Genomic DNA, 27,771 nt, shown 5'->3' with positions numbered 1-27,771 from the left:
CGCATGCTCCATGCATGCTCTTCGCAGTCTAGTATGATACTTCTCTAACTTTGCATGTAATGGCAGCCACTCTGAAACTTCTCGAAGAACTATTACTAAAGGCCAGACTAACATTTAGAATACTCTAAACTACTTCATACCGGTAATATCAAGATCTAAGCAGCAATCGATTTTCCAATGACTATCGATCGAATAGGCTATTGTTAATCTACCATCTCTCTTGAATGAGATATGACTATAGAGACCAGAAGTCATGTTCCAATAGATTACCTAAACTTCTTCTCCGCAGATATACAATTAGCTCCAGAATGTCAATTGTAAGGCAGCAGAAGAAGAAAACAAACCTGCTTACAAGTCCATACTTATGATAGGCTTCTATAATAATTCAATCTCGGACTTAGTTTTTACATTTATAAGTAAATGTTAGATGGAAGTTGGAGCGTTTTGTTGCGCCCCTGAAAGTTGCAAGTATAAATGGATAGAGGAACAGATTTGCGATTATTCAACCTCAAAACGTATTTAAGCACACACAAATGAACAAAATGAAAGGGATAATATGATTCAACCTCATATATATGCCACTGAAAACATATCACTTTCAGGCTGATATATATATACATATATCATATACATATATTTTGGCATTTCTGAGTCACGTAATCAATTTTAAAGTATTAATAAATGTTTTGCTTACATCATGCCACTTAAATGTATACACTTTTGCTCTCGATTTCCTTTCTTCAATGTTTAACCTTTTCTGTTAAATTGTTAGTTTATTATATATATAATGAATGGAAATTCATTGTAGATTTAAACTAATTTTTCTGTTTTATTAAAACAAAATAATTGAAATCGTTTAAACTCCCCTTCCTCTGGTGTTTATCTACAAATCAATCAATATTTTTGTGTTTTCCCTCTCATCATTTTATGTCTCAGTTCATTTCATTGATTTTATTTTATCTAATCGATATAACGTGATTTCTCCGTTGAATGCTTCTTATTAAGCATTTTTCTAGAATGACTTATCGCCATTAATTTGATATGATGTCAGTCATAAGTTGTTTTTATATGTTATCCATACATACATATATATATATATATATATATATATATATATAATGTCATGTTTATCTATAAGTTTGTCAACTTGTGTCTGATATTTTGTAATGATGTTTCAAAAATTCCATTCTATTCTATTAGAGCTAAGGTATAGTAAACAGAGCATACGACACTTTTCATATGATTATCGCATTTATTTGATTTTAAGGCATTCTTTTTCATTTTCCTGCTAACTTACGTTATACGATCCTATGCTACAGGAATAGCCATTGATGTGGCGATTCGCTTCAATACGTCGACCTTTTCGAATCCTGAGTATTTCTTGCACTCACTATCTTCACCCGTAATGTTAAGGACATCAGACGTTTACTAAACTCATGTTTCCTATAAAACAATACTTTAACCGCAGCCTTACTTTCCCAATCAATCATGATATAATAAAATAACAAGGAAAGACGCCAAAAAAAGTTACAAATATTTTCTCCAACTATCTAAGGAACATTTAGACTTTCTTAGTCAAGTTTAATCAGATCTTCATAATAGGATATGACAGCAAAGAGTACAACGTGGGCGTCATGACACCTAAAGGACGCTATAGTAGCAATTGAAAACCATTAAATATTTTTCAAATTTTCAATTCACATATAAATATGACCTTTCGGAACATTTCATAAATCACTTATAATTTATTAACTTTCTTAGTTAATCATTACAATTTAAATGATTAACTAACTTACAGTGACGAATACCGACCGCAAAAGCGGATTATAAACAGGTTTGACTGTACATCATTCCGTTCTCCTTCAGGTTTAAGATCTTACTATGCGAGCAATCCATACCGCGGCCTTAACAATTTATTGTACGCGCCTATGTTCCAGGTTTAGAAGTCTTATGAATCCCATCAGAGCGGAGCACCGTGCTCTGTCTGGCGTTATAAACTGCTCGCCAAACACTTGGCATCTGATTCTACAGGTGGCCTCGCATTCACATAGGATATGATAGGACATTTCGTCCGACCCTTCCCCATACCATTACGTCCCTTGTTACAAGCTGCTTAAAATCGTAAACTTTACTATTCACAACAGATGGGTCAAATAAAAAATCTGTAAAGATTTCGTGCAAATTTTGCTTTTAAAACCGCGTAACTTTGACGATGCTTTCATAACAATCCACCCTATAGCTCGTGTAAAAGGGGAGAGAGATGAGAGCGTGTAGAGAATTAAAAAACTAAAAATGTTAAGACATTTGTTAATTAGACCGAAAGCAAAACTGTGAAAGACTTCGCGTGTGCACTATTTTAAAATATCGCTTCGATCAAGGTAATAATGTTTCGCAGGCTGAAAAACTCATTGGAACAAAAGTACTTTTTATTAGGTTCCGCTCTGGAAATTTTGTTGTTGAAAGTTCGCTGCACTAATCGCTGACAACAAACTTCATCTTATGACATCGCTAAGGCATTAATTAATTAATTAATTTCGAATTTAAATTTAGGCATCATAGATTTTTCCCTTACATCACAATATGGTATAAATACAATATTAATATGCACTATTTTGTTTTATTTTGCTTATCGTGCTAACAAGACGACCTAATAGATGACTGAGTCAGAAACATTTATTCACTCTTTATTGAAATCGATAAGTCAAACTACAAATACTGCTTGACTTGCTTCTTGAACACATTAATAATAAGAGCAACATCATAAACCTTTTGACCTAAACTACAGTGCTCTGCCTTTCCTTATAGCTCAGTGTGCTCAGTTTGCTCAGTGCGCCTATAATCGGCTTAGCTGACGAAGTAGTAATAACGTCTTTTTCTGCTTTAGAAATTCCTTTGAATTCAATTTTCTTTTTCTTTTCCCTTTTTATTGTCCTTTAATTTCTGTTTGATGCTTGCAACGATGAAATTTTCTCCTCTACATTTGATTTGATGCTTGCAAACAGTGAATTCTTCGCCTGTACAATTCATCGAGTACTTAAAAATATTTCGTTTTTTTTTTTTTTTTTTTTTGCTTTACATTCCTTTTGCATATAAAAACTAATATGATTGCAAGTCATTACATTTTATTAGAAAGATTGCATGCACTTCCTTCGTCTTCGATGACCTCATTTTAATAATCATTGCGGAAGAATGTGATTCTTAATATTATTAAATAATAGATAAAATAAAAAAAAATAAAACATTCCATCAATATAATGTAAAAATATAATGTATGTATTATAAAATAAAAAAAAAATGATAACACATCACTCAATAAGTTTCCGATCTGGCACATAAAGATATGTATATGACAACGCCTTGGTTTGTAAATGAAATCTATTGAAATTCCATGAGATTGGGAGTGACTAGTTCACAAGTTACAGTAGCTTTATTGATATCTGTTTTTGTGAAGTGTAAAAATCTGAATCTCGTTTGTTGACTACCTACTGCTTTTTGGTGAGACCAAATGCCGTTCACAATTGTTGATTCGGAACGTGTTATGGCTACTTCTATCTGTCGAAAAGATACATTTGTGGATGGTTTGTCAATTTTAAAAAAAGTCATACGAACCCCGTTGACGTTTGACGCTTTGGTCGCTCAAAATCGGTAGTTGTTCCGCAAAACATGAATCAAGTGCACAAAATAGTATTGGAAGACTACGTGCATGACGTAGATGACACTTTAAAGATATCAGAAGGCAATATATTTGCTGTTTTGTGTGAACTTTTGTCCATGAGAAAGCTCCGTTCGAAGCGGCTGCCACGTTTGACATTATCATTTTTGATAATACCTTGCTGACGGCTGTATGGCGTCGGTTTGGTCCCGGTTTGGCGCTTTTTCACATCTTTTAATGCTGTCTAGGCGAAATGAAATGCTATATGTGGCAAGAAATAAAACATCGATTCATTACTAAAGTGGCAAGTCAGCAGGCAGCCTAGTGCACAGCAACCAGCGAAAGCCATGCAAGGTAGCCTCACTAAAATAACTTGCAAACTAATGGTCGGAATAACAGGAAATTTTGACACATTTCGTTTGAAGACAAGCACTGTCCAGAGATCATGTTGTCCTGGGAATAGTGTTGCCATATATGTGTCAGATTAAAAGCTTATTAAATGACTTTTAGTATATCTTTTGGTAGATTTGTTGTATGTTAAAGTAATAAGCGATCTGGGGACGGACCACTATTAACTTCCATGCACCACTTCGCTTAATACAGTCATTCATAGTACGACTTTTCAAAACAAGGCATTGCATTGGAAAAGTGGTCCGAATCGAAATAATTGTCCTTAAGCCAAAGCACGTCCCTGAACACGATATCTCAAAAGTTACGAGTAATAGGTTGAACACAAAAAAACAAGGCGAACAAACGGACATACAAGCTTAAATCGATTCAGGAAGTAATTTTGAAACTGAATCAGTTGATATAATAACAGACGCGTTTGCTCCAAAATCTTCTTCTTGTTGCACACATCCGCGCATGTATACCTCTAGCACAGGGAGTGTAAGGTAAAAAAGGGAATAAATTAAAATAAAGTACAGAGCCTGACTCATGTATTCTTATGTGTACTGAGTTATTGTTCTAGAAGGAAAGGAAGGGCCTGTTAAATAAATATCAGATTAGATAAAACGCCAACTCACAATATGTAATAATCTCATCAGGTAATAATAATCCGCAAATACACAATCGTCTTAATTTTTTTGTTTCGATTAATCAAATGTTTAATAATTTTTTAATTTAATGAATGCATTAATGAATGTATTAAACGCAAAGCTTTCGAATTTGTTTCTTTTAATAAATCTTGGAATCTTTTTACATGATAAAGCATGTATACGAACTTTTCGCTTTGCCTTGGCTGTAGTTACAAGTTTCTTTTATGGGCCGTTTACTTTGAAAAAGGCAGCGGATTGCGTTTTTTTTTGCTTGTCTTTTCTTTTAAATATTTAAATATTTTATACATATTTTTATTACGTTACAACTTGTTTAATTATTTGCATTTTATTAGTCAAAAATCAAACGAATATAGAAAGAGAAAATGAAGAACCAAAGGTTTTAATTGTCAGTTTGTCCCAAGTTTCCAAGTTTATCGCAAGTAACTTCAACACCTTAAAAATATACTGCGTTTCGAAAAAATATCTAAAAAATCAGCTATAAAAACGAAACCAAAAAAAAATACTACGGTCTTCACAAGGGGCAATTATTGATAAGCTAGAATTGAAATTTTAAATTGCTTGACACCTGCAAGCACTGGAAACACGTTTAACTTGATAAGCATAGTTCTACGGAAAATGCGATTAATGCTTCCAGTACCTTTACTTAGTAACTTCACTAAAAAAAAATTAACTTTTCGAGACCCGAGAACAAATTTCGACAACTTACGCATATTTCATTTATTTATTCATTTTATTTATTCACACATGAAATTCAGCGAAAATAAATAAACAGCCGAATTCAATTGACTCTTAGAAGTAAATCGTATTCGAATTATTATTAAAAAGTACATAAAGAGAAGTGAAGAAAGACAAAAGAAATGACAAATATACAAAAGGAATGAAATTCATATGTAAATAAATAAAAGAGAGAGAAGAAAGAAAAGGAGGAAAAAAAGCATGTACTTAGCTAGCACAGAGGCTTACACGCAACTGGTAGACATCGGAGTTGTGAGTAAACCTTTAAGTCGTTGCAAGCATGCAAAAGCTTAGCAACCGGTTATAGTAAACAAATTTAATTAATTTTCGAATGATACTAAGGTGTTAAGATTACAAATTAATCTAAGTACGACATAGACAAATCGCTCACATTAAGATGACCTGACTTGATAGAATATAAAGAATCCGATGTTGGGATTAAGTAATAGATAACATTTAGATTCTTGCAAAGGACTCTGAACAGATTGAAAAACTCGTAATTATATCTAGCTTTACGAAGATAACGTTCCTAGAGAAACGAGTCGAGACATTATGGTTTATCTCATCAAGTAATGTCGCCGAATCGATAACACAATTTACTAATTTAGTTAGGGAGGAAACACCAAGAATAAATCTATGTTGCTCAAGTGAGGGTATGGCTAACAGATGCAAATCTAGTTTCATGAAGAGGCAAAGAGATAAGGAGGTGACAATCTATCGTACATCGTGTCATTCATTTATATCAAATGTTTTTGTCCATATATTATTCGGTCCTTGCCATTACTTGTAGAAAGACAATATCATTTAATTGTTGTCCACGGGATACCTTACTGTAATGTACATCTTTTCGAGATAGTTTTCGATAGTTCGGGCAATGGCTTCGTCGCTTTCAGAATATCAAGAGCTTCAAGCTAGTTCGCATAAATTTGATCGCTTGCGTAATCCCATGAAAGACGTCCATCGTACAATCTTGGTGGCTAATTCATGTCATCAAAGCACGAAATTAAACGTCCGGGAAATATTCGGCGCAAAAATGCGGTCGCCATTGAAGCCACATACCGTCCAAGTCGATATCATCTAATTTATGCCAGAAGATATCAGCAGTTATGTTTCTGCCGCATTCTCGCTTGACGAAAGCTACGATATCAGTTTCATTTCTAAAAATGGCATTTTCAACTCACAAACTACACCCAAAGGTTTGTTTTAAAAACCCCTTTGCAAGAAGATAATTGTTTAGGGGTTGTCATCTATACGTGACTCATGGCGATGAGATAAGAAAAAATTGAGAAAGAGACACGAAGAGATAGGGAGTGGTCGCAGGCTAGTGGATGCGTGCCCAATAGATAAGTGTTGGGCCTTTACCGACTGAACACTCACTAGAGCCAGACAGTTCACCGCACTAAGATTTGAATCCGTGTACGTCGACTTAATAATCGCGGAGGCGTCCTCTTACTTCATATTACCAGCTGCGTTATGAACGCATTATGAAGTTCAAAAGAAATCCAAAGCATTTCAGGTTGAAAAACCAGTAAGCTATAGGAAGTTTGGCTTGGAAAGCCAGGCTTTACTGGTATAATCCATTAAATTTTAAATTCTGGCGCTCTTTCGTTGAGTGCTTCGGAGTGCTCTCCATGATCCTAATTCTATCAGGTGCCGTGTTAAAAGCTTTTTCTCTCTGCAAAATTAAAAATTCCGGTTGAAAGTCAGTTATGACTGGTGGCATAAACGCTTTAACATCTTTGACTCGGTTGTGGTTAACGGTCCCAACAGGGGACCTTGATAAGCATTGCTTATAGACTGAAGTCTACATCAGCTATGGATGGATAATGAGATTAAATGAGTTAAAATTTTTTAATATACTGTACGACGTTAAGCACTTGATTAAAATCCAATACCATGGCTAGCAAAGCTATCCAATGTAAAGCATGACGCCTTTGCCAAAAGAAATATTATATATAAAATAAAATCAAGATAATCAAAACGACATGTACACCTGAGAACATAATATTAATTAATAATAATACAATAATAATAACAATGTATGGATAACCTTCTGCTCTAAATGGTTGGACAACTTCCTACATAATTATTTAAAAAAAAAAAAATTTTAATTTTAAAAAACAATATAAACCATAGAAAAAATTCTTTTTAGCAGAGAGCATAGAGCATAAAAATGCTTTCAATTTCAAATATTTGAAAAAAGAAACAAATATAATAATCAAGTATTATTTAAAGCACTGAGAAAAAGGAAAGAAAATATAAACTAAGCGAAAGAGAGCGCAACATACTAACTAAGAGCCATAACGACATAAATGCATATCACGGCGACCACAGTTTAAGCAAGAGAGTCAAGTAACGAGACATCATGAAAACAAAAAAATAAATATATATAAAATATAAAACAAACTAAAAGTAAAAAAACAAAACAAAACAAAAAATACTTTTTTATGCTTTTTTACGCAAAATCCCTTCAGAGAGTTTAATGCATTTAGCACGAAAAAAAAAAAAAAAATGAAGAAAAAAAACAAAAAGAAATGTTTACAAAAACAAGTTGTTGTTACTTTGGTAATGTATTTTGGCCATTGACGTCATCATTGGCGAAAAAACAAGTTTTTTTTTCTTTTCTTGCTGTTCTTTTCATCCATCTCGCTAAAGAGCTTTATAAACCTGGCAGTTGACTTTATTGAAAAAACTAACTAACTAACAAACTGAATAAGCGAGCGAATGAATGTATGTGGAGCCATTAAAATATATTGAAGTGGAAGTGTGTGTGTATTTTGTATTTGTTTTTATATATGCGTATGTGTATGTCTTTTTGAGCTTATTTTTCAGTTTAAATTATTATTTGTTGATGTAATTGTTTTACTTAGAGGTAGAGTTTGTAAATACATTCGCCTGAGGATGATACGAAATAACTGAAGCTCTTAACGTTTATATGTATTGCAGTTTAAATGCGAACCGAATGAAATAAAGATTTAGACGTGAAAAAATATATAAAAAAATATTAAATAAAACATGAAAAAAACATTTTTTTATTATTATTATTATTATTATCTTTGTTAAGGGACCATTTTAGCAAACGATTCCTCTTATGGCATGAATGGCTTATTGCACTATTTAAAAAAGTATCAAGAGTTTTTCCAATTTGCGTTTAAGAAAGATGACCGACTTCCTTGCCATGACTGGTTTCATTCACAAAGGAAATCGTAGGGCTTTTCGTTAGTCTTAATCTTTTGCAATTCCCTCCTTGCACCGAGACACTTGTCGAGACATTTGTTTTGAATCATTTGTTGAAGAAGTCTAATGATATCAATTAAGAATAAATAGCCAGAAAATCTTGATTGACTATTACGTGCGGACTGACATTCCTGCCGATGGCAAGTTCGTCTTGTTAAGAAGATTTCTTTTCTCATCATTAAAAGTGTCGTTATGATGAATCTGAAAATAAGAGCCATGCGATGAACTTGTTTCTGTTGGCATTTTCCCACGGTTTGGAGGTTCAGGATCTCTCGAAAAGTATGTTCCATCCTTCAAGGCGCTGTATGTGCGTTTTCATAATCCGTGTGCCATCGGGCACTGTGGGATAAGCTTACGCACATACCCACGTTCAATATTTAGAGACAACTGCTCTTCTTTGAGAAATGCCTTTCACAGTTTGTCACATTGAATGTAGTTACCCCAAAATTCAACTTGAGGTGTTGAGTAGGCCTCACTTTCTTCAATGAAGAGCGCATTGACATAGTCTCACTCGGGTAGAAGTTCTTAAATAACAGGATTTGTCCTGCTCACTAAGATGCGAGGAGTAAGACAACATTCTGCTATACCATCTGGCAACGCGTAAAGAAGCTTATTCAGGTATTTGCAATAGACTTTAGAAGAAGTTTAGAGGATGACCTTACTTTGTTTTGTTTCAGTTTTTTTAAGAAATACGCATTCTCTGTTAAGCATTGTGGCGTTGCCTTCACTAAATTCAAGAATTTCGCTAAATGAAGCAAACCAACCCCGACCTCGCCGCTGAGTTAAATAATATATATATCGGATCAACTTTGTGTACGAATTTAAGATCTGTGTATTAATTTTTTAATTTTAGAACTTAAATTGCCAAAAAGCAAGTTTGAGTCCTTGCACAAATACCTTTGCGTAAAATGTCATAACATTCTCCTCATTTTCTTTCTCTCCTAGTAGCTATTGCCGCGAAATTATTGTAAAAAGTTTATGAAAAGCATTAAATTTTTCAGTCATCAGCGCAATTATAAAAAGCGAAAGGTGGTCCTAGCTTAGGTACAATCACGTGCCTGCACGTGATTTTTGCACTTAAATGAATTTGAAAAAAATGTCAAAATGCTTTTAAAGCATGGAAGACATGTTCCATGAGTAAATGCTTTCTTACTTTCGCTAGAAGAATTATAAAGAGCATCTATCACGACATCATACAATATAAGTTCAATGTATATATGTAGGATAGAACAAAGCCACACATCCTTTCAAAGATAGTCTTTATAAAAATCTAAGATTAATAATTAACTTAATTAATTTAATTATAATTTTCTTTCAAGAGAGTTTTACTGAAGATAAATAGAATGTTTTCCTTGAGGAAATTAAACTTTAAAGTGTTAAATAAAAAGCGGTAAACCATAAAAGCAAATTCGTAGTGTATGTAAGTGTTTACGTTTAGCTATACGAGCGCACTTAAGCGTTGTGTACTTGCCATGGTTGGCACCATGGATATCAAAGATATAAAAGGCGCTAAAATTACACATACCGGTCTACTGAAGCACAATGTCGATGGCACAACCGAAACACAAAAGATCACACATGCCGGCCTAGTGGCACGTAGTCCAGAGGGCACTGCTGCCAAAGGTATGAATATACGCGGCAACGAAGATTTATGGGTTGAAATACAAGCCAACACATTTCGCAATTGGGTTAATGAGCATCTACGTGGCACCGGTATGCAGGTAAGTTCAATTTATATTATGTATGTCTATATCTATACATCCATATATATATATATATATAGATCTAAAAAAGATAATCAAATTACTTGGAAATTAGAGATTTACTTAGTAAGGTAAACACATAGAATGCCAGCACAATATGTGTTTATGCGTACGTGTGTTTACTTATATTGTTTAAAAAGTAATCAAGCGTTTTATAACCCAACCCAACCTTTCCCCTTTTACATGAATACATTACTCATCTGTGTGTGTGCTGTTAATTATCTGAAATGTTTTTATAATTTTTTATTTTTGTTTTTGCTTTTTTTTTTTTTTTTATTGCATTTAAATTGCGCCGACATTGTTGTCGCAACTTGTTGTAGCTGTCATTTGATGAAATGAAATGCAATTCTTTTTTTTTTTTTCTCCTCTTTTTTACATATAATTTATTTCAAATAACAAATATATACGAGTTTAGAATATCATGAAAAATGCTTCATTAAATTTCTATTTTATAAAATATTTCAATTACATAAAATCTAGAAAAAAAAACCAAAAAAAAAAAAGAATAGTTTCAATTACATTTAATGTTTGGAATTTTAATAATAACATCGATCATTGAAGCATGTAGATGTAGAGGTTTTTTTTGTTTTTACTTTTTTTTGTTTTGCTTTACAATATCTATTCGCATAACATAAACACATTTTTAATTCAGTGTCACATCGGTGAATCTTTCAGAAGTCCATACGTCCGCTCCCTGAAGATCTATAGCTTATCTATATATCATGAGTTTTCAATCACTCTGTGAAAAGCATAAGTCCTGGAAGAGCTTGAAAGATATTATTAAGAAAGCAATAACACCCAATAGTTCGTAGGATGGTCGTACTGATGGCGCCTCTATTAACGAATACCGAAACTCAAACGAAACATTTGAAAGTTTTGTTACTTTCCTGCAATTAATTTACAGTTGTCTTAGTGACGCCAACACAAGTAAACTAATGATCGAAATTTCATGAAATTTTGACACATTTCGTTTGAGGTACTATCCAACAATTCGTATGGATTCGCCAATAGTCATTCTAAATTTGTATTTCGTTCTACGAATGGCCATCCAACAAAGCTGTGTCGATGCATGGACCCGTCATCTATTGTTCCATCCGTTTATAACTTAGTCTATCCATCTGACTGATGTTTTCTTGTTTTTCTATTCATAAGTCTGTCTGCTATAAATGTTTTCTCTTTGCCATCTATGCATCCCTTTATCCATCCACTACACCAATTCCTCTGCCATTCCTTCCACAGGTGGATCAATGTAAACGTTGTTCTCTCCCCTTATTCATCTCTCTAACTATTTATCCTTTCAGCTTTCTATTGTCTTGTCTCCTCGTCTGCCTATCCCTCCGTCGGCCCAGTTTCCTACTGATTCGCCTGCATCCTCCATGCTTATCCCACTATCACTTCCATCCCAATGCCATACTTCATTCCTCCCTTCGGCCAAGTATTCATCTGAGTGCGTACATGTTAATGCGTCATTTCTATCTCCTTATACTTCCATGTGTATTGTCTCTAACCATCCTTTTATTCACCTGTGCGTTCGTTACCTTGTACGTTTTTCTCCTCTCTTACATTGACCCTCTAATTGTGCGTTCTACCTCCGTCTCTCTGCTATTATAACTGTCGAATTTCTTACAGTATTTTCCAAAAATTTTGATCAAGTAAATAAAATTGATCCTATTCTATTCCCAGTTTTAATTGGAAGCTGGTGTACCTGACTTTGAAATAACTAAAACATTTAAAGTGAACTGATTTCATTGATTGTCATAGTGGCTGTGTGCACAATGGGTAAATGAGCACTCACTATAAATGCGACTAAAGTGAACTCTCTCGCACTGAGATTTGAACCCGCAAACATGGACTTGCTAGTGGCGGATTCTTGTCTACCCGGTTACCCATGCATATATGAGCTAGCATATGGTCTTAAAACACTCTACGCCCATTCTTTGCTGTCAGCTGCTGCTTTCTTTTGTCCGTGCTCGAACGTTTATTCCCATCAATAATTGACGTTTTATATAGCAAATATCGACGCGAAATTTCTAAAAAAGGATATTTTCACAAAGTATCTATCGAACCCTCTTGATTACTATTTATGGAAAAAGCTTTCAATGAAAGGAATGAATATCAAAGATTTGTTTCAACCCAAACATAACCTTCTCATGAGTCGTTTATACAGTGAATCAACATATAAAATAACAGAAAATTAAACAGAGTCCTTGCATGTCCGGCAATTGCTTATTGTATTTGTGCTTTTTAATAAAACAAACAAAAAAAAAATATTTTCGAAATTAACGAAAATATTTACATTTTAAATTACTTTTTTTTTGGATTGCTGTGCCTTTTTGTTTCTTAACAAAAGTTGATTATTTGCTACTGTAAATATTATGCGGTCAAGTGAAGAGGCAAACTTCGTCGACAACGAGTTACATTAGGTTCGACGAGTGAATTGTAACATTGCATTGCCATATGTGCAGTGCACTAAACGAAACGAACTCGTTTCGAATGGAATTTAAATCAATGCAAATTTAAATCATTTGGCATCAATTTATTGTCTCAAATTCGACCTGAGATCAATTGCCTATCTTCAATTCCAATAATACGCAATAGTCCAGCTAAATTGAACTCGTTCACTTGCAGAACATCTTTGTTGAAAATTTCTCTTTAAATGATAGATAGTCAGCTTTAAAAGCAAACTATCGCATATTGATAAAATCTTTGTACATTTAAAGCACGTTAGTCTTAATTGAATGCGTTTTCTCTTGACAAAATTCACCACAAAAATATTTAATGACCATTCAGTAAGAACTATGGAAATTCATATATCGTTAAAATGAGAATTAAACGAAAAATTCCCCTTAAACACTCTATACTTCCACTCGTAAAGCTTTCAATTTATTTTGAAATGTTAGATGATGATTTGTCTCCGCCTTCCTTTCAGACCTATCTGGATCCATTTTGCCTCTCAAGTGTTTGATAGTAATTTGTCTTTCCCCTCATATCGTGGGTATCTTGCTCCTTTGTAGCTTTGGGGACCTCTTCTCTCTTTTATGCCCTCTCTTCGCCCATTTTGGCCTTGAAATGATTGATGATGATATATCTCTACCTTTCTTTCAGGCCTATTTTGGCCCATTTTGACCATTTTCAAGTGTTTGATAGCAATTTGTCTTTCCCCCTTTGTCATGGCTGTCTTGTTCCCTCCGAGCATTGAAGGGCGTTTGCCTCTCCTTTCTTTTCTGGCCTCTCTTGATTCATTTTGGCCTTGAAGTGTTCGATAATGATTTGTCTTCGCCCTCATATCCTGACTATCTTGGTCTATGTTAGCCTTGAAGTTTTTGATGATAGTTTATCTCTCCTTTCAAGGCCGCTCTTGATTCATTTTAGAGCTAATAATGATTAGTCTTTACCTCCATTTCAAGCTTATCTTGGTCCATCTTGGTCTTGAAGTGTTTGATGATGATTTGTCTTTCTCCTCATATCATGGCTATCATGTTTTATCTTAACCTTCATCCATTTTAGCCTTTATGATAAACCGTGTCTCTCTCTCTTCATTTCAGGCTTATTTTGATTAGTCGCAGCTGGCCTTAATATTAAGCATTTCGCTGCATTCGATAATAGATACTTTAAATATCCGACTCGAATAGAAAATTTGAATCAATACTTGCTCTATATCCGTTGATTCGTAGATTTAACCGTTCGTCCTGATGATGATGTGGGCAATAAAATCCGGACTTTGGTTTTTCCTTGCCTCTATACTTCTTCCCTTCTATCTAAAAAACGATTTAACTTAAGCTTAAATAGCGTTGATGCTCGTTGATGTTACAAACGAAAAGATAACATCAGTTTGCCTTTATTACTCGGTAGAGTGAATTTAAAATTTTATCGATATTTACTAATTTAATAAAGTATTTCAATAGATGCCTGATTATATATCGGAAAGCAAACGAATTATTTCTACTGTGCAGCTGCTTGTTGTACGCTTTAAATAGATTTTTGTTCATTTGCCGGAACATATTAAGCAAAACCTATGAAAAAAAAAAAAAAAAACTAGAAAAAATAAAGAGAAAGAAAGAAAAAAAGAATTTTTTTTCCTTTTGTTTGTTTCTTTCTTTATTGTATAATTTACGTAATTGCATTTTTCCCGCACCACACGTGCATGCATACGTACCGCATAAATTGCAAATCAAATCGATTCGAATGCATGTTTCTTTCCCAAACACAGAGCCTACGTTCTGGTTTTTCTTTTCTTGTTTTTTTTTTTTTTTTTATGTATGAGTTCAACATAAGAAAAAAAATATAATTTACAAAAATTGAAAGTGGGCAAAGTTGGGTAAATTTATGCGCAACCACAAATAAAAGAAGTAAGCAAAACACACAACTATAATAATAAAAAAAAAAAACAACAACAACAACAATTAGGCCAACAACAACAAGAATAACAGCAAGAACATTACTGAAAAGAAACTGAAAATACTTATGAACCGGAAAATCAAATCAAAGTGGGCTGTTTTAAGGTTTTTCTAACTAAATTTGCATACACTCATACACATGTATGAGTGATGAACAAAGCAAATAGCCAGTGCTGTCCAAACGGTTTTGCCTTCTAAGTTAAAATAAAATAAAAAAAGGAAATAAATAAAAATAATGAATCTATTAAAAATAATATATGCGGCAATAAATATAAATAATTTCAAGTAATTACTGCCGCGAGATTCCCGCGAAGATTTCTTAGTTTCTTCCCTTCTTTTGTAAAACTCATTCAATGAGAGATTCGTGTTAGTCTTCAGAGACTGTTGGTGTGTATATTAAATTCTTACTGAAAAGCTTCATAATTTGATCACAACCATGTATACCCTACAAGCTCATGTTTCAAGGTATATTTGCACACTTTTTTCATTTTAAATATCGTTTTGTAATTTCCTTGAAACGCGTCTAACCGTCCTTTAAAAGTTCAAAACTCGCACGTCATGTTCATGATTTGAAACGGTGAGGAAATAATATTCACTTCGGATGAAATTCTGTTATCTGTCACCTTGACAAATACACATCTTTAATATGTCTCCAGAAATAAATGCGATCTGTAGAGAGTAAGTGAAGCTTTCCTAATTATTGCGAACACATTTTTTTGATGGTCTCGTGCATTTTCGAGGGACAATCTTAAATGTTTACCAAAGTCTACCAAATCTTTAAAATCGATCTTTTCAGATCGATTTCTCCTGTGGATTGTATTTTCATATGACCATTGACTGAGTCCTCCACTCGCGCAATACGGCGATCGTCAGAAAGAGAAAGAAACAAGAATGTTGCGGCTGCAGCCTAATGGGATTGTACCCAATCGATACTGACGGAGCGCTTAGTATAGCTATGACCGAAGAAGGCTCTACCGCATTTGGGATTTGAACCCGTGGACGCTGACTTCATAGTCGCGGTTCTTATCGAAATTGCAATTTTCTGTCCTCTTCTCCATGTAGAATAAGGCCGCGTTTTGTAATCATTAATTGAATTACTATCTATAAAGCTCCAGGTTTTGAGTTAAATTCTCGCGACATAAGCTTCACAGATGGACTTTCAAATGTGAACGGAACGAGTAGAGAATTTTTCGTTGATCAGAAAAAGTTGGATCTTGAGATATCTCTGGGGCATATTTTTTGTTATCACAAGTGCTAACAAAACTTTCGCGAATCCCTAGCTAAGGAGTTAAAATGTTACCTAAGCTGATGGCTCCCGAAAATTCACACCAACTCTCCGTGAAAACTGTTTAATTTGGCGAAAAATAACGGTCTTAGTAGATTTATTTTAATTAAAATTTTTACACAACTACTTAGTAGTTAGAAGTAAGGAGTTACTGGCTAGTAGTTAGCAGTTAGTAGTTAGTAGGTGCGCGGGGTAGTAATGCGAACTTTAGCTTTGTGGATATCGACGTCTCACACGTGAGAGATATGCTAGTGAATAAGTGCGTTTTTTTCACGTTGGTTATCAATGTCGATCAGTCAAGCAAGCCATGCACTATTCACTTTTCATCGGTGTTCCTCTTTTAAGTTCAGGTTAGCCTGGGTTAGAAGAAACCTAATACACACACAGCCCATAATCTTGCGAAAAATTGCCGCTTTGAGCGACTTTTCCTTTCCGTTCCAGCAAATGTCGATTGGATTCAAGAGAGCAGTGATAGAATTAAGTTTCTTTCATTGTCACATAACCTTCTAAATTGCACCCCGGATCAGTAACACGCTAGTAATTAATCTATGCCTCTCTAATCTATTTCTATGAATTCGTATTTAAATGAATGAATTTAGTGTAAATTCGACGTTGCATTAAACGCATTTTCTTTGCAGAGCTTTATTTATATTTAAAGTGACTGATCTCTGTGGCATCACATCATACCGCTTTTTCTCTCGCTTCTTAATCTCACACTTTATTTTGTCCACTTAAAAAATTGCAAAGCAATGATAGCAGTGAAGCTTTTTTTTTTTTTTTTTTTTTTTTTTTTTTTTTTTTTTTTTTTTTTTGCATAACCACGCTTATTAATTATTATGCATTTTTTTTTCTTAGTAATATTTCTCTAACAATCCATTGAATTCATATCCCAGTTACCTAATTTGGAAAACGCTGACCATATTAAATTCTTATAATAACTATATGCGCTTGGTACGCATAATCAAATGTGCATGTACGTGTACATATATACATGTGCATATACGTGTATGCATAAATGTACAAGTGTGTGAGAGTGCAAGTGTGTGTGGATGTGTGTATGTGTGTGTGTGTTTGCACAAATATGCTGTCAAACCTAATGTGACCGTGTTAGGTTAGGATTTATAAACCGAAACATCATAGCCATGAACGTATATATCAGCGCATGCACATACAGAGTATAATGTGGGCAAAAAGTCTCACTAGCCAGTTAACCAATTATCCAAGCATACTACTATCGATCGATCTGGTCATATACATCCATATATATATATATATATATATATATATACACTACTATATAAATATATATGCATGTATATGTATGACATGTATATAACTACAAATAGCGAGCATTCATTCATGCTTATGCTACACACACACACACACACACGCAACACACACAAGTTATATATGTCGTAGTTGTTGGTCTTACTTCGAGGCGAAGTGGCATCAAGAGCAGCAACAGCAAGAGCAACGGCAACAGAAACAGATATAGCAACAGCAACACCAACAACATCAGCATCAGCATCAGCATTAGCAACAGCACTATTACAAAGCAAAACAAAAATCAAAGACTTGCCAAAAGTGAAACAAGTTTATCTACGTTAATACGGTTGGTTAGTGACTAAATCAAAGGTTTTATAGACATAAACCAGCGTGTGCTTATATTTGTATTTGTATTTGTGTCCGTTTGTCTGTATAAGCTAAAAGTTGATTTTTTGTTTATTTTTCTCTACAACCAAATATGAAAACGTTGCTGGGGTTATTGCTGTTGTTGTTGCTGTTGTTGTTATTGTTGTTCCTATTGATGTTGATGTTGCTACTTTGTGACAAGTGTTGGTTTGGTTTGGTTGGTTAGTTAGTCGGCTGCCTGACTGGCAGTGCGTTGGCCTCAATTAAAATTCATTTCACTCTCGTTTCAGTTTAGTTTATTATTTTACAACTTTTTTTTTTTTTTTTTTGCACACTTAGACAGAGGTATATACATATAAATATATATATATTTATTTATATATAAAAGTAAATCTTCCAGTATATATGTATTTGTTTTTTACTTTGGAATTTTTCTACCACACTTACTTACTTATGGCTGAACGAGCAAGTTTCCTTAAAATGTTTAAAAGTATTTGTGCGGTGGCTTTCAGTTCTCTCTAAAGAACGTACAACGAAAGTAAAAAAAAAAAAAAAAAAAAGCAGAAAAACCGAAACAAAAAAAGGGAAAATGTTTTTGTTTTCTATTTTTGTTTGTAAAGCCAGCAAAAATGCTGCATTCTTTTACTCAAAAACATATTTTCCATTATGTAAAATGTTTTCAAAGAAGTTTCTTTTTTTTCCGTCTTTGCCTTGCATCTTCTTTATTGTAAGTTATTTCAAACTTAACATGTTCTTCTCTGCTTTTTAGTTAACGGTTGATAGAGTTGATCATTCTTTAATGCTAAACTTCAATCTTCGAAATTACATAAATACAGTCTGTTTTAAAAATCCCTTGACTATATTTATTTACAACAACAGTTTCTTTATTTATTTCTTTCTATTATCTCAGTTACAAATCTATCGGAAAGTATACTATTAAAGATACAATGGCAAAGGGAGTACACTTTTCCCTACTTAAGCTAACGTCATCAACGAGCCAAGTACTCTGGCCGCCTTGTCTCATTTAACGCGTTCTTATCGGACTATTGCCTGGCAGGGCTCTTTTACTGTCTTTACGAAAACTTTCGTATTTAGTTTTACTAATGCTTGATGTTACTCGTACGGTAATTAGACTTAGACCACTTTTCGAACATAATTGATTAAAGATCATAATCATATCAGTTGACCTCGATAAGCGTGCCATTTTCCATATCGCTCCTAATTATTATGCAAGTATAAAAAAAAAGACTGCTCTGAGCCTACGGTGCTTAGATAATGGTTTATAGAAAAAAATTAACAAGATTATCAAATACATAATAATAATCGAGCCTAAGTGTGGGACTGAAACGAAATTAAGACTTAGATTCTCACATTTTTTGTGCTATCCTAACAAAGCAATCAGATAATAGTAATTTCTGAGAGTTGCTAATAAAATAAATCCGTTTTTTTTCTTTTTCTTTCTCCCTTTATCTGCACTTATCCACTTCTGTCTAACAATTTTTTTCACTCTCTCTCCCTATCTCTATCTCTCTCTCTCTCTCTCTCTCTCTCTCTCTCTCTCTCTCTCTCTCTTTCTGTCATTCAGTATATAAGGGCATTAGATAAAGTACTACTACATACAGTTCGCGGGCGTAGGTTTGCCCTTAGTCCGCTATAAGCCCGCAAACACGAGGTTCACTATACACCCAAAAGCAAAACCCCTACATAGCAAGCGATTAACTATCAGCTGCGAGCAGCTATGTATTTTAATCAGAGAGCTGAACACAGTGCAAACCTCTCCCCACATTGAGTGCTTGCTTTAGCCGTAGCGGGAACACTTAGCCTTCGGGTTATATAAGTTTTAAGGCTAACTAGGTTTTGTGACTAAGTATCGATGTTTGACAATTACTTGTTTCCTCAATTCCCTATAAGGGAATGTGTGCGTAAGGGCCACCACCAAACTACAAGACCTTATCAACGAATCCCCAAGCTATGAGAAGACAAAAGTAGGGTGCCCGATATTCACTCTTGGAAAAAAAAAACAATCAACATTCTTTCGCGAATATTTTATCCCATGTTAGTTATGGTGTAAACACCTCATTATAGTATTTGGCCCTAGTAATTATAAAAAATTGTTTTACTAGAATAGCGTATTGATTGTCTCCGGTAATCAGACAGCACTAAGAATTGAAAATATAGCGTACAACCGTCGGAAAGATCGGATGACCGTGAGAAAAGGGCTTAATTAGGAAACGCCTTCATTTGATTGAATGAGACTGTTTTGTTCCGTAGAAATAATCAAAACTTTAAATGTAAACATTGCTCAAGGCCGAGAAACGTTGACTTTGCTCATCTGTTATGTACGGACTTTGTGTCCTTCAATGCCGCACAATAATCGCCAAAGTGTATCAATTAAACCAACACATTATCATCCACCTGCATAGATACTGAAAATGTTGCCACAGCCGAAGAAGGCATCAATTAATCAAAAACATGGCTTATATGCATATGTTGATATGAACGTAATATTAATATAAGGCTTTCTATTGTCGCATTTTTTGTTGCAAACATTTTAATTAGATTTTTTTTTTTTTTTATTATTATGAATATATGCTCACAAATTAATTTGGCGCAACAAGCAAAACGTTACCTGCACTCAACAAATATTTATCGGTAGCAATGAGTTGCTTATGGAAAAATGCGCAAAATGCCTGCAGCAAAATCGTATGTGCGTAAATAGTATTCTAGCAGAGAGAGAATTGAGAAAAAAAAGGCATAAACTGAAAATAAACTTTGTATATTAATTATATGAGTCATATGGATCTACACAATTACGTGTACGCGTATATGTGTGTAAAAATATATATGCATGTGTGACAAGTTAACATTGAATTTTTTTTTTTGAACTTTCCTAATATGGCTAAACGAATGCCAAGGTCGTTAAATGAAAAATTTTAACAAAAACAACAGAAAAGCACAAAATCTCGACAATAATTTATGATCGAAATTAACATCGAAACCAGACGAAGCCGCGATAGTTTTATTGTTTAACATTCAACATACTTATGCATGTATAGCATGTATAGCATGTAATTTAAATTTTTACATGACAATTTCCGTGTAGTAGAAAAAATATATAACAAAAACAAAAAATGACGTAACTGAGTTATTTTGGAAAGAGATTGAAAAGGTTTTGCAAATGCAATCAAATCTTTATATTTATTGCGGAAGAGATTACGGTATCAAAATTTAATATTCTAATAATCGACATAAAACACAATAATACGTGTCTGTCCTCCTGTCCTTTTTGGACATTTGTACTTCTTTTTCTTCTTCTCTCTCTCTCTCTCTCTCTCTCTCTTGTTGTCTATGCGCAATCCTCAAGACTGATTAATAAATGTATAATAAAGTTGTAGTTGTTTATCCTAAATTCCCATTTATTTCTTTACATTTTCTGCAGAGATTATCGCTATACATAATACATTAAGCAATGCAATGCGTGATATGAAAAGTAAATTTATAATATGTCCAAGCCCACTTTCAGCTGTAGAAGCAATAAAAAGCATTAGGAGTAATAATTTTTGCGCTCCTTCTACCAGGCACAATTTATGTTCCACACCCTATAATGTTCTCCGAATACGAATTCCTTGTCATGTTAACCTATTCGACGGCATACAGCACAACAGTAAAGCTCAATAGACAATAACAGCAAATTTTGATAATGTTGGCTTTAGTTGCATTTATTTATTTATTCACTACACACATACATGAGTCAGCTATAGTTTAAGTTCAGCTGAACTCAGACTATGCATTAGTATTAGTTAAGAGTGCAGATGAAAGGGAAAGAATCTTAAAGTTATGCAATTAACGAGTAAGTATAAGAGATATTAGATGTAATAATGAAAGTCAGCAAACCACCAGCGCATCAGTCAAGTGAGATTATATCACGTAGAAAGTTATCTCAGTGCAAACATACCATCACATGGCAAAGATAAACTAATCAATTTAGTTTAAATACGACTTCAGTAAAACCCGTTAAGAAGAATAGCATTAGCGGAACAGACTGGGTCCGGCTGAAAAGATTATGTTGTTTATGTATATCATTTAAATTTTTACAAAGGACGATAAGTGATTTAAAAAGTTCAGAGTTAAATTCACATTGATCAAATTCTATAAAAAGGTACTTCCTTGGCGGACGTGTCTCATTCACCAGACCATGGAGTCGATAATATCGTAACAACGTAACGAAGAAGGTAATACATAAGATAGACCTATGTTTCTCGAGTAAAAGTCAGGATGTAAGCAGTAACCTATTTTCGTACATTGGCAGATGGATGCTGTGGGTCCCAATTTAAATTTCAAACATGAATCGCTGAAAATGATAAGAAGCTGACCATGCGACCGAGGCATATTAAAGTAGAGATTCCCTCAAACTCATGTTTAGATATTTCGTAACGTAAGGGCGATCGAATTCCCTCGCCCTTCGTTTAATAAAACGTACAACTAATCTAGTTTCGTTCACAGTATGTTCAAAATGTAAATCGAAACAAAGTTTGTGGTCGAAGAGAACACTGAGGTCTACATTTTCCAGCTTGTAATAGCCAATAGCGTCTTGAAAATAACAACTTCTTATAATTATCTCGATTTAATGCCATAGAACACTGAGGACCATGTGAGACGTGGCGCAAAGCTTCGAATGAAAGACCGAGAATAGTTTTTAAAAATTAATAAACCCATCAAGTTATTTATTTAGCTTTGGGGCTAAAGAAACATGGAATGACTATTGGATAATTCATATATCCTGCGCATGGTAGATTTTCCGTAAGGCTGTTCTTTGCTTAAGAATTAATAAGGACCTAATCGTGCTCCGATTCTTATGGATCCACGTGATATTGCAACAAAGTCAATTCATCAATTAGCCAATCGTTTAACTACGCTACGTATGCTATGAGGAAAACAACACTTGTGCCTTGATGTAAATACAAATTAGACAAATTATAGAATAAGATGAATAACTAAGAATTAAAGTCAATAGTTAAAATGAAACACCACATAACGCTTTCAAATACATATATATTTCGAAATGAAGAGATATAGAAATAATCTTTGCATAATAACGATAAAATAATATTGAAAAAAAAAGTTAATAGACGATATCTATTATTGTAATTGAATGGATTGGAAATTAAATCGATAGTAAAAAAAAAAAAGACAGTAAATGTTATTAATATTTATTATCCTTTTCTTTTAAAAACAAAAGCCATCTTATAACAATATATACAGAATTACATAATTCGAAGCAAATATATAATGCTTAAGTTTTCTTGCTAATTTCTGTATTCGAAGTCATCCATAAATTGTCTTACAATTCGACAGGTCTGGAGTATATGTCCCATCCTTTCTAGCTCTTTTCTCTAGACTTTTTGATATAATGCCCGTAGACGATATTGTAATTATTTGTTCATTTGTCTGACACTTTTCAGTTATATGGTGAAAAAACATTTAATATAGACACGCACATATATATATATATATATTATGTATAGGTATAGAAACTGATGTATTGTTCTTTTTTTGTCAACCATTACGATACGATTTTGTCTATTGTCTTGAGATAATTTTCTATCAATATATTATGAAGACTTCGCTTTCTGTCATGTTGTTGTTGTTGTTGGGTTGTTTTTGTAATATAGAATATTTATTTTAATGTTGGATTTTTTTTTTTAAAAAGAGTTAAATAAATAAATTTTTTAAAAAACATCATATCTACCTGTTCTACTTAGGACGTATGTGCATCGTGATGTAATATATTTTATAGTTTCTTATATCTTAGAATTTATTTTCTTCTTCTTCTTCTTTTTTATAGTTTATCTTATAATCTTATAGTTTTATTATCCGTATCTCCTCCACTTATGATAGAAAGGGTTATTAAGTTTGGGGAGCTGTATGCAGGATTCGGAAAGACTTCAGTTAGACGCAACTTTTATTATCTCGATTAGATTGATTCAAAATCACTTAGAAATCTGCCTGTTGGTCGGACTTCTGTCCCTGTGTTTAACATACAGGTCGAAATTTTATAGATTCTTTTATGAAATTTGGTACACCCGCAAATTTTGACCCAAGGACAAACACTATTGAAAATGGTTTGAATCGGCCCACGTTTTCAACCACTCCTCATATGAAGACTTATTTTGAAAATGCATTAAATGAATAACTGTACTGAACAAAATGGCTACACCGTGTAATGGTGGCTGTCCCACTATTGTGTTTACACTTATTTGCTATTGTTCTTTGATCATTTCTAGTGCATATAACTTGATCTTGTTTCAAGGCATAAACTGCCATTAATTAACCCCTGATATAAAGCATCTTTGTCAAGATGGTTTTGATACAACATAGGTGTACGTTTGCCATGCAATGTCTTTGCTGCTTACAAAAAAATAATTCTTTTAGTAAACTCTAGAAAGTCTACAGAACATAAAAGCAAGTAAGACATTAAAGGTTTTCAACCTACTCCTGTCGAATGAATACATCCCTGGGTTAACTTCATTGTGTTCTAGTATGAGGAGAGCAAAATTGCTGCAATATTTTGTTATGACTATTTCTGATTTCTGGGCGAACTTCGAAACGTAAATTGTTGGTGACTTTGTAAGAAATCGTATGGAAAGTGCGTTGCTGTTGAAAGAGTTCTGTGAATTGGTGGCTAATTGCCATTTCCGGTTTATTAGCAAGCAAAACGCGCTACTGCTCAAATAGAATTTTTATTTAAGCAAAAAGCTTTTCATTGGCTAGCGGCATATCTTTTTATGATCAGAGTTATTTCTCTCATTACTTTCGTCCGCATTGTAAGACAACTTTTCATATATATAGTGAATTGCGCAGGCAGACAATTTGAATAGTTTTCGTTGTGTTCTTTCTTTTACGGAAAGAGTTTTTGAGAATTTTATGTCAGACTTGGTAACTACGATGTACAGTGACAGAGAGGGCGAGAGAGAGAGAGAGAGAGAGAGCGCATATGTAAACATTTCGTAATAAATAAACAAAATTAAGTCAAGCGTGAAATTTATTTGAGAAACTTATAATATCGGTAACCCAGAAACGAGAAGGAAACAAAACAAAAAAAAAAAATTATATAAAATTATAAAATATAAAATAAAAGAATATGAATGAGTGCACACATGCGATAATTAATAATAACTTTATAATGTTGTATGAACAACAGGTAAATTATGCATGTAACATGTATAAACAACAGGGAAATTTGGAAAATTTCAAATATTTTACACAACATACCTAAACTAGAAATTAAAGTGAGAACTCACTCATAAAGCAAATGGAAAAAAAGAGGAGAAAGCCGCATATAACATTCGAATAGTCTAAAAAGTTTTGAACCCTTTACCAAAAATATATGTAGATTTTATGCCATAAATATCAGAGGATATATGAATCGAAGCAAACGAGCTTTACTCAAGACCCTAAGTTCAAAGCAAATATAAAAATTTTCAAACTACTAGTGCTTTTAACCGGTTTATCGCCTTTTCCCGGGCACTGCCGATGCAATTCCTTAGCGACACTTAAAGCTGGGTATCAGGTATCATAATTAACTCATATGGTATTGAATAGATTACAAGTCTCCTACTGCCTTACGTCCTCATAGGGTTCACTTGCACTCTGATGCTGATGGAACTCAGCACCGGAAGTTTGTGAGTGGAGCGACAACATATTTTTGCTTTTCCTTCACTTTAGAGTTGTTTCCCTTTTATAATAATATATATTTTTTTTGGGAGAAAGTCCGCCACAGCAAAAATATAGCTGGAATGAGGGAAAGATGTATAGCGAAGCAGACGAACACGTTTTGGTGCCGAATTTAAAGCCGATCAAGAATTTATACAGTTTATAGGTTTGCTGAAGCTTGCTTCTGCAGACTATAAGTATACTGAGAAAAAGATTAAATTTTTACGGCATTAATAGTTGTTAGCCAACTGTGGCCAACTTTTCCCGTTTCTGTACCACAACATAGCCATAGAACGTACGTTTAAATTTTTGTAGATTTATCTGCTGCAGTTCATGACATGAAAATTTTTTCTTCTATTTGAAGAACGGAAGTGTTTTCAGTTTACCGTAGGTGTGTCCCTTGAGCAAATTGACCCATTTTCAATATCAATCTTTATGCAGGAACTTCCAATGTTTGTATCAAATTGGAAGTGACAGTGTTTATAACAGACTTTACACAGACGGACAGACGGTGACGTTTAAATCCATTTAGAATCTGATGCTGATCAAGAATATATATAATTTTTGGGGTTTCTGAAACTTCCTTCTAGGCGTTTCAAACATTTGGACAAAGCCCATCCATCAGTGATGGGCACAAAAATTGTGACTGCATTGAAACGAAACGAAATAAATGGAATGGAATGAAAGATATCTAAACCTATCACCAAGTTACATTATAAAATCTTCTTTATTCGAGAGAAAAAAAAAAATAGACAAGACAAGTCATCAAAAACATCAATCCTACCATTCCGTTTCGTACCAGCAGCTCTAAGAGCCAAAAGATTTTTCGCAATCAATAAAAAATGACAGAAGAAAATCAATAACTTTCTTGGCAGAAAGCCAAGCATCGAACATAAACTAAGCAAATAGTTTTAAAAAATATTAAGTCACTTGGAGGAATTTGTTGGCAATAAGAAGATCGCTGGCTTCGATATCTAACGTAAGAAAAGCGTATAGTCGCACAAAGTTTTATCCACGAAATTTAAGTGAAATATAAAGACTTGAGCCATTTGATAAAAACTAATGGCTGATAAAGGTTAATAAAAGGTAGATAAGACCGACTACTAATGATGAAGCAAGAGAAACCTTCGCAGCTTATTACAACGCTCGCTTTGGTATTCAGGAAGATTAAGCTAAGTGCTTAGTGAGATGGGATAAATGCTATCCATCAGCTGATGAGCTTGATAAACAATGTTCAAGAATTAAAAGAAAAGGAATCCAAACTTGTCCGCAAAGAAATCATAACCTACAGGAGAGCTCTTGGAAATGAATAAGAAGTTTCCACGTATTCACGGTGTAGTTTTCCCTACGCAACCACCAAAAGTCACTTGTTTCAGTTTCTACAGTGTGTTCTGCGTAATGTCCACAACTCATAGTAGGCTCACTAAGGCTAAGTAGTGATATGATGGCGAACTAAAAACCAACAGCACTTGAACTCACTGAGATCGCTATTGAAAATTTGAACCTTCCCAGGCTCAATACTTTATAAGCAAGTAATGAGACTATTACTCTTTTCTCAGCCAACTCTGCGTTTCCTTCTTTATATTACAATGTTGTAAAGACTTGATTGAATCGTTCAATTTTCTTAAAGTCATTCAATTTCCGCTGTTAGGTTTAAATATCGTAAAAATCACGCTTACATGAGTATCTGTGTATAATCACTGACATGTCTAACCTATCTTTCAACTTTGCTGACTTACATTTACTTAACTTGCTTAAGCTTGCAGGGCAAGGAAAAACTTTTACAAATACGTTATAAAAGCGAACAAGAGACGAAACAAAGTCCGTAATAAAAATAAATAAAAATATGTTTATTTTAATTAATTAATAATTCCGTCCCACACACACGTGAGAATTACGGATAAGGCCGACAAATTCGTATATGAAGCAACTCAAATAATTTATTGTGAATTTCTTTTATCATCGCCATCGTCATCGCCATCATCATCGCCATCATCATCGCCATCATCATCGTTTGTCTGTCTCTCAATCTGAATAAGCAGCAGTGGCAGTAGTCAAAGTACTCGTAGTAGTAGTAGTAGTAGTAGTAGTAGTAGTAGTAAATGTAGTCGATTTCTCATTGCTTTTGTAGTCGTCGTTAATGTTTTATTCAATAAAAACGAGCAACGACTGATGTGTGAATTAAAAGCAAAATTATCGTGTGGCAAAGAAAATCTACAAAAACGAGCAGAGACGCTGACACGTAAACGTCTTATGTCTATGTAAGCTATGTAGCGTTGTTAATGATAAGTATTTTCTT

The 27,771-nt window shown here is 33.8% G+C and overlaps 1 protein-coding gene across 6 annotated transcripts in view; it reads left to right on the top strand.

Moving 5' to 3' along the window:
• The window catches only part of LOC119636519 (filamin-B), an 83,351-nt gene that overhangs the window by 7,486 nt on the left and 48,094 nt on the right, over window positions 1-27,771 (top strand). For all 6 annotated transcript variants that reach the window (XR_005247152.1, XM_038031907.1, XM_038031908.1 and 3 more), the window contains exon 2: window positions 10,002-10,403. Coding sequence is in view for 5 of the 6 variants with exons in the window: in XM_038031907.1 (XP_037887835.1) it covers window positions 10,155-10,403 (249 nt within the window). In the remaining variant the exon portion in view is untranslated. The remainder of the gene's footprint in view (window positions 1-10,001; window positions 10,404-27,771) is intronic.

Source organism: Glossina fuscipes, unplaced genomic scaffold, assembly GCF_014805625.2.
Source record: "Glossina fuscipes isolate IAEA_lab_2018 unplaced genomic scaffold, Yale_Gfus_2 28, whole genome shotgun sequence".
Classification (NCBI taxonomy): Eukaryota; Metazoa; Arthropoda; class Insecta; order Diptera; family Glossinidae; genus Glossina; species Glossina fuscipes.
The sequence above is the reverse complement of the archived record's forward strand: the minus strand, read 5'-3'. Positions and strand labels throughout refer to the sequence as shown.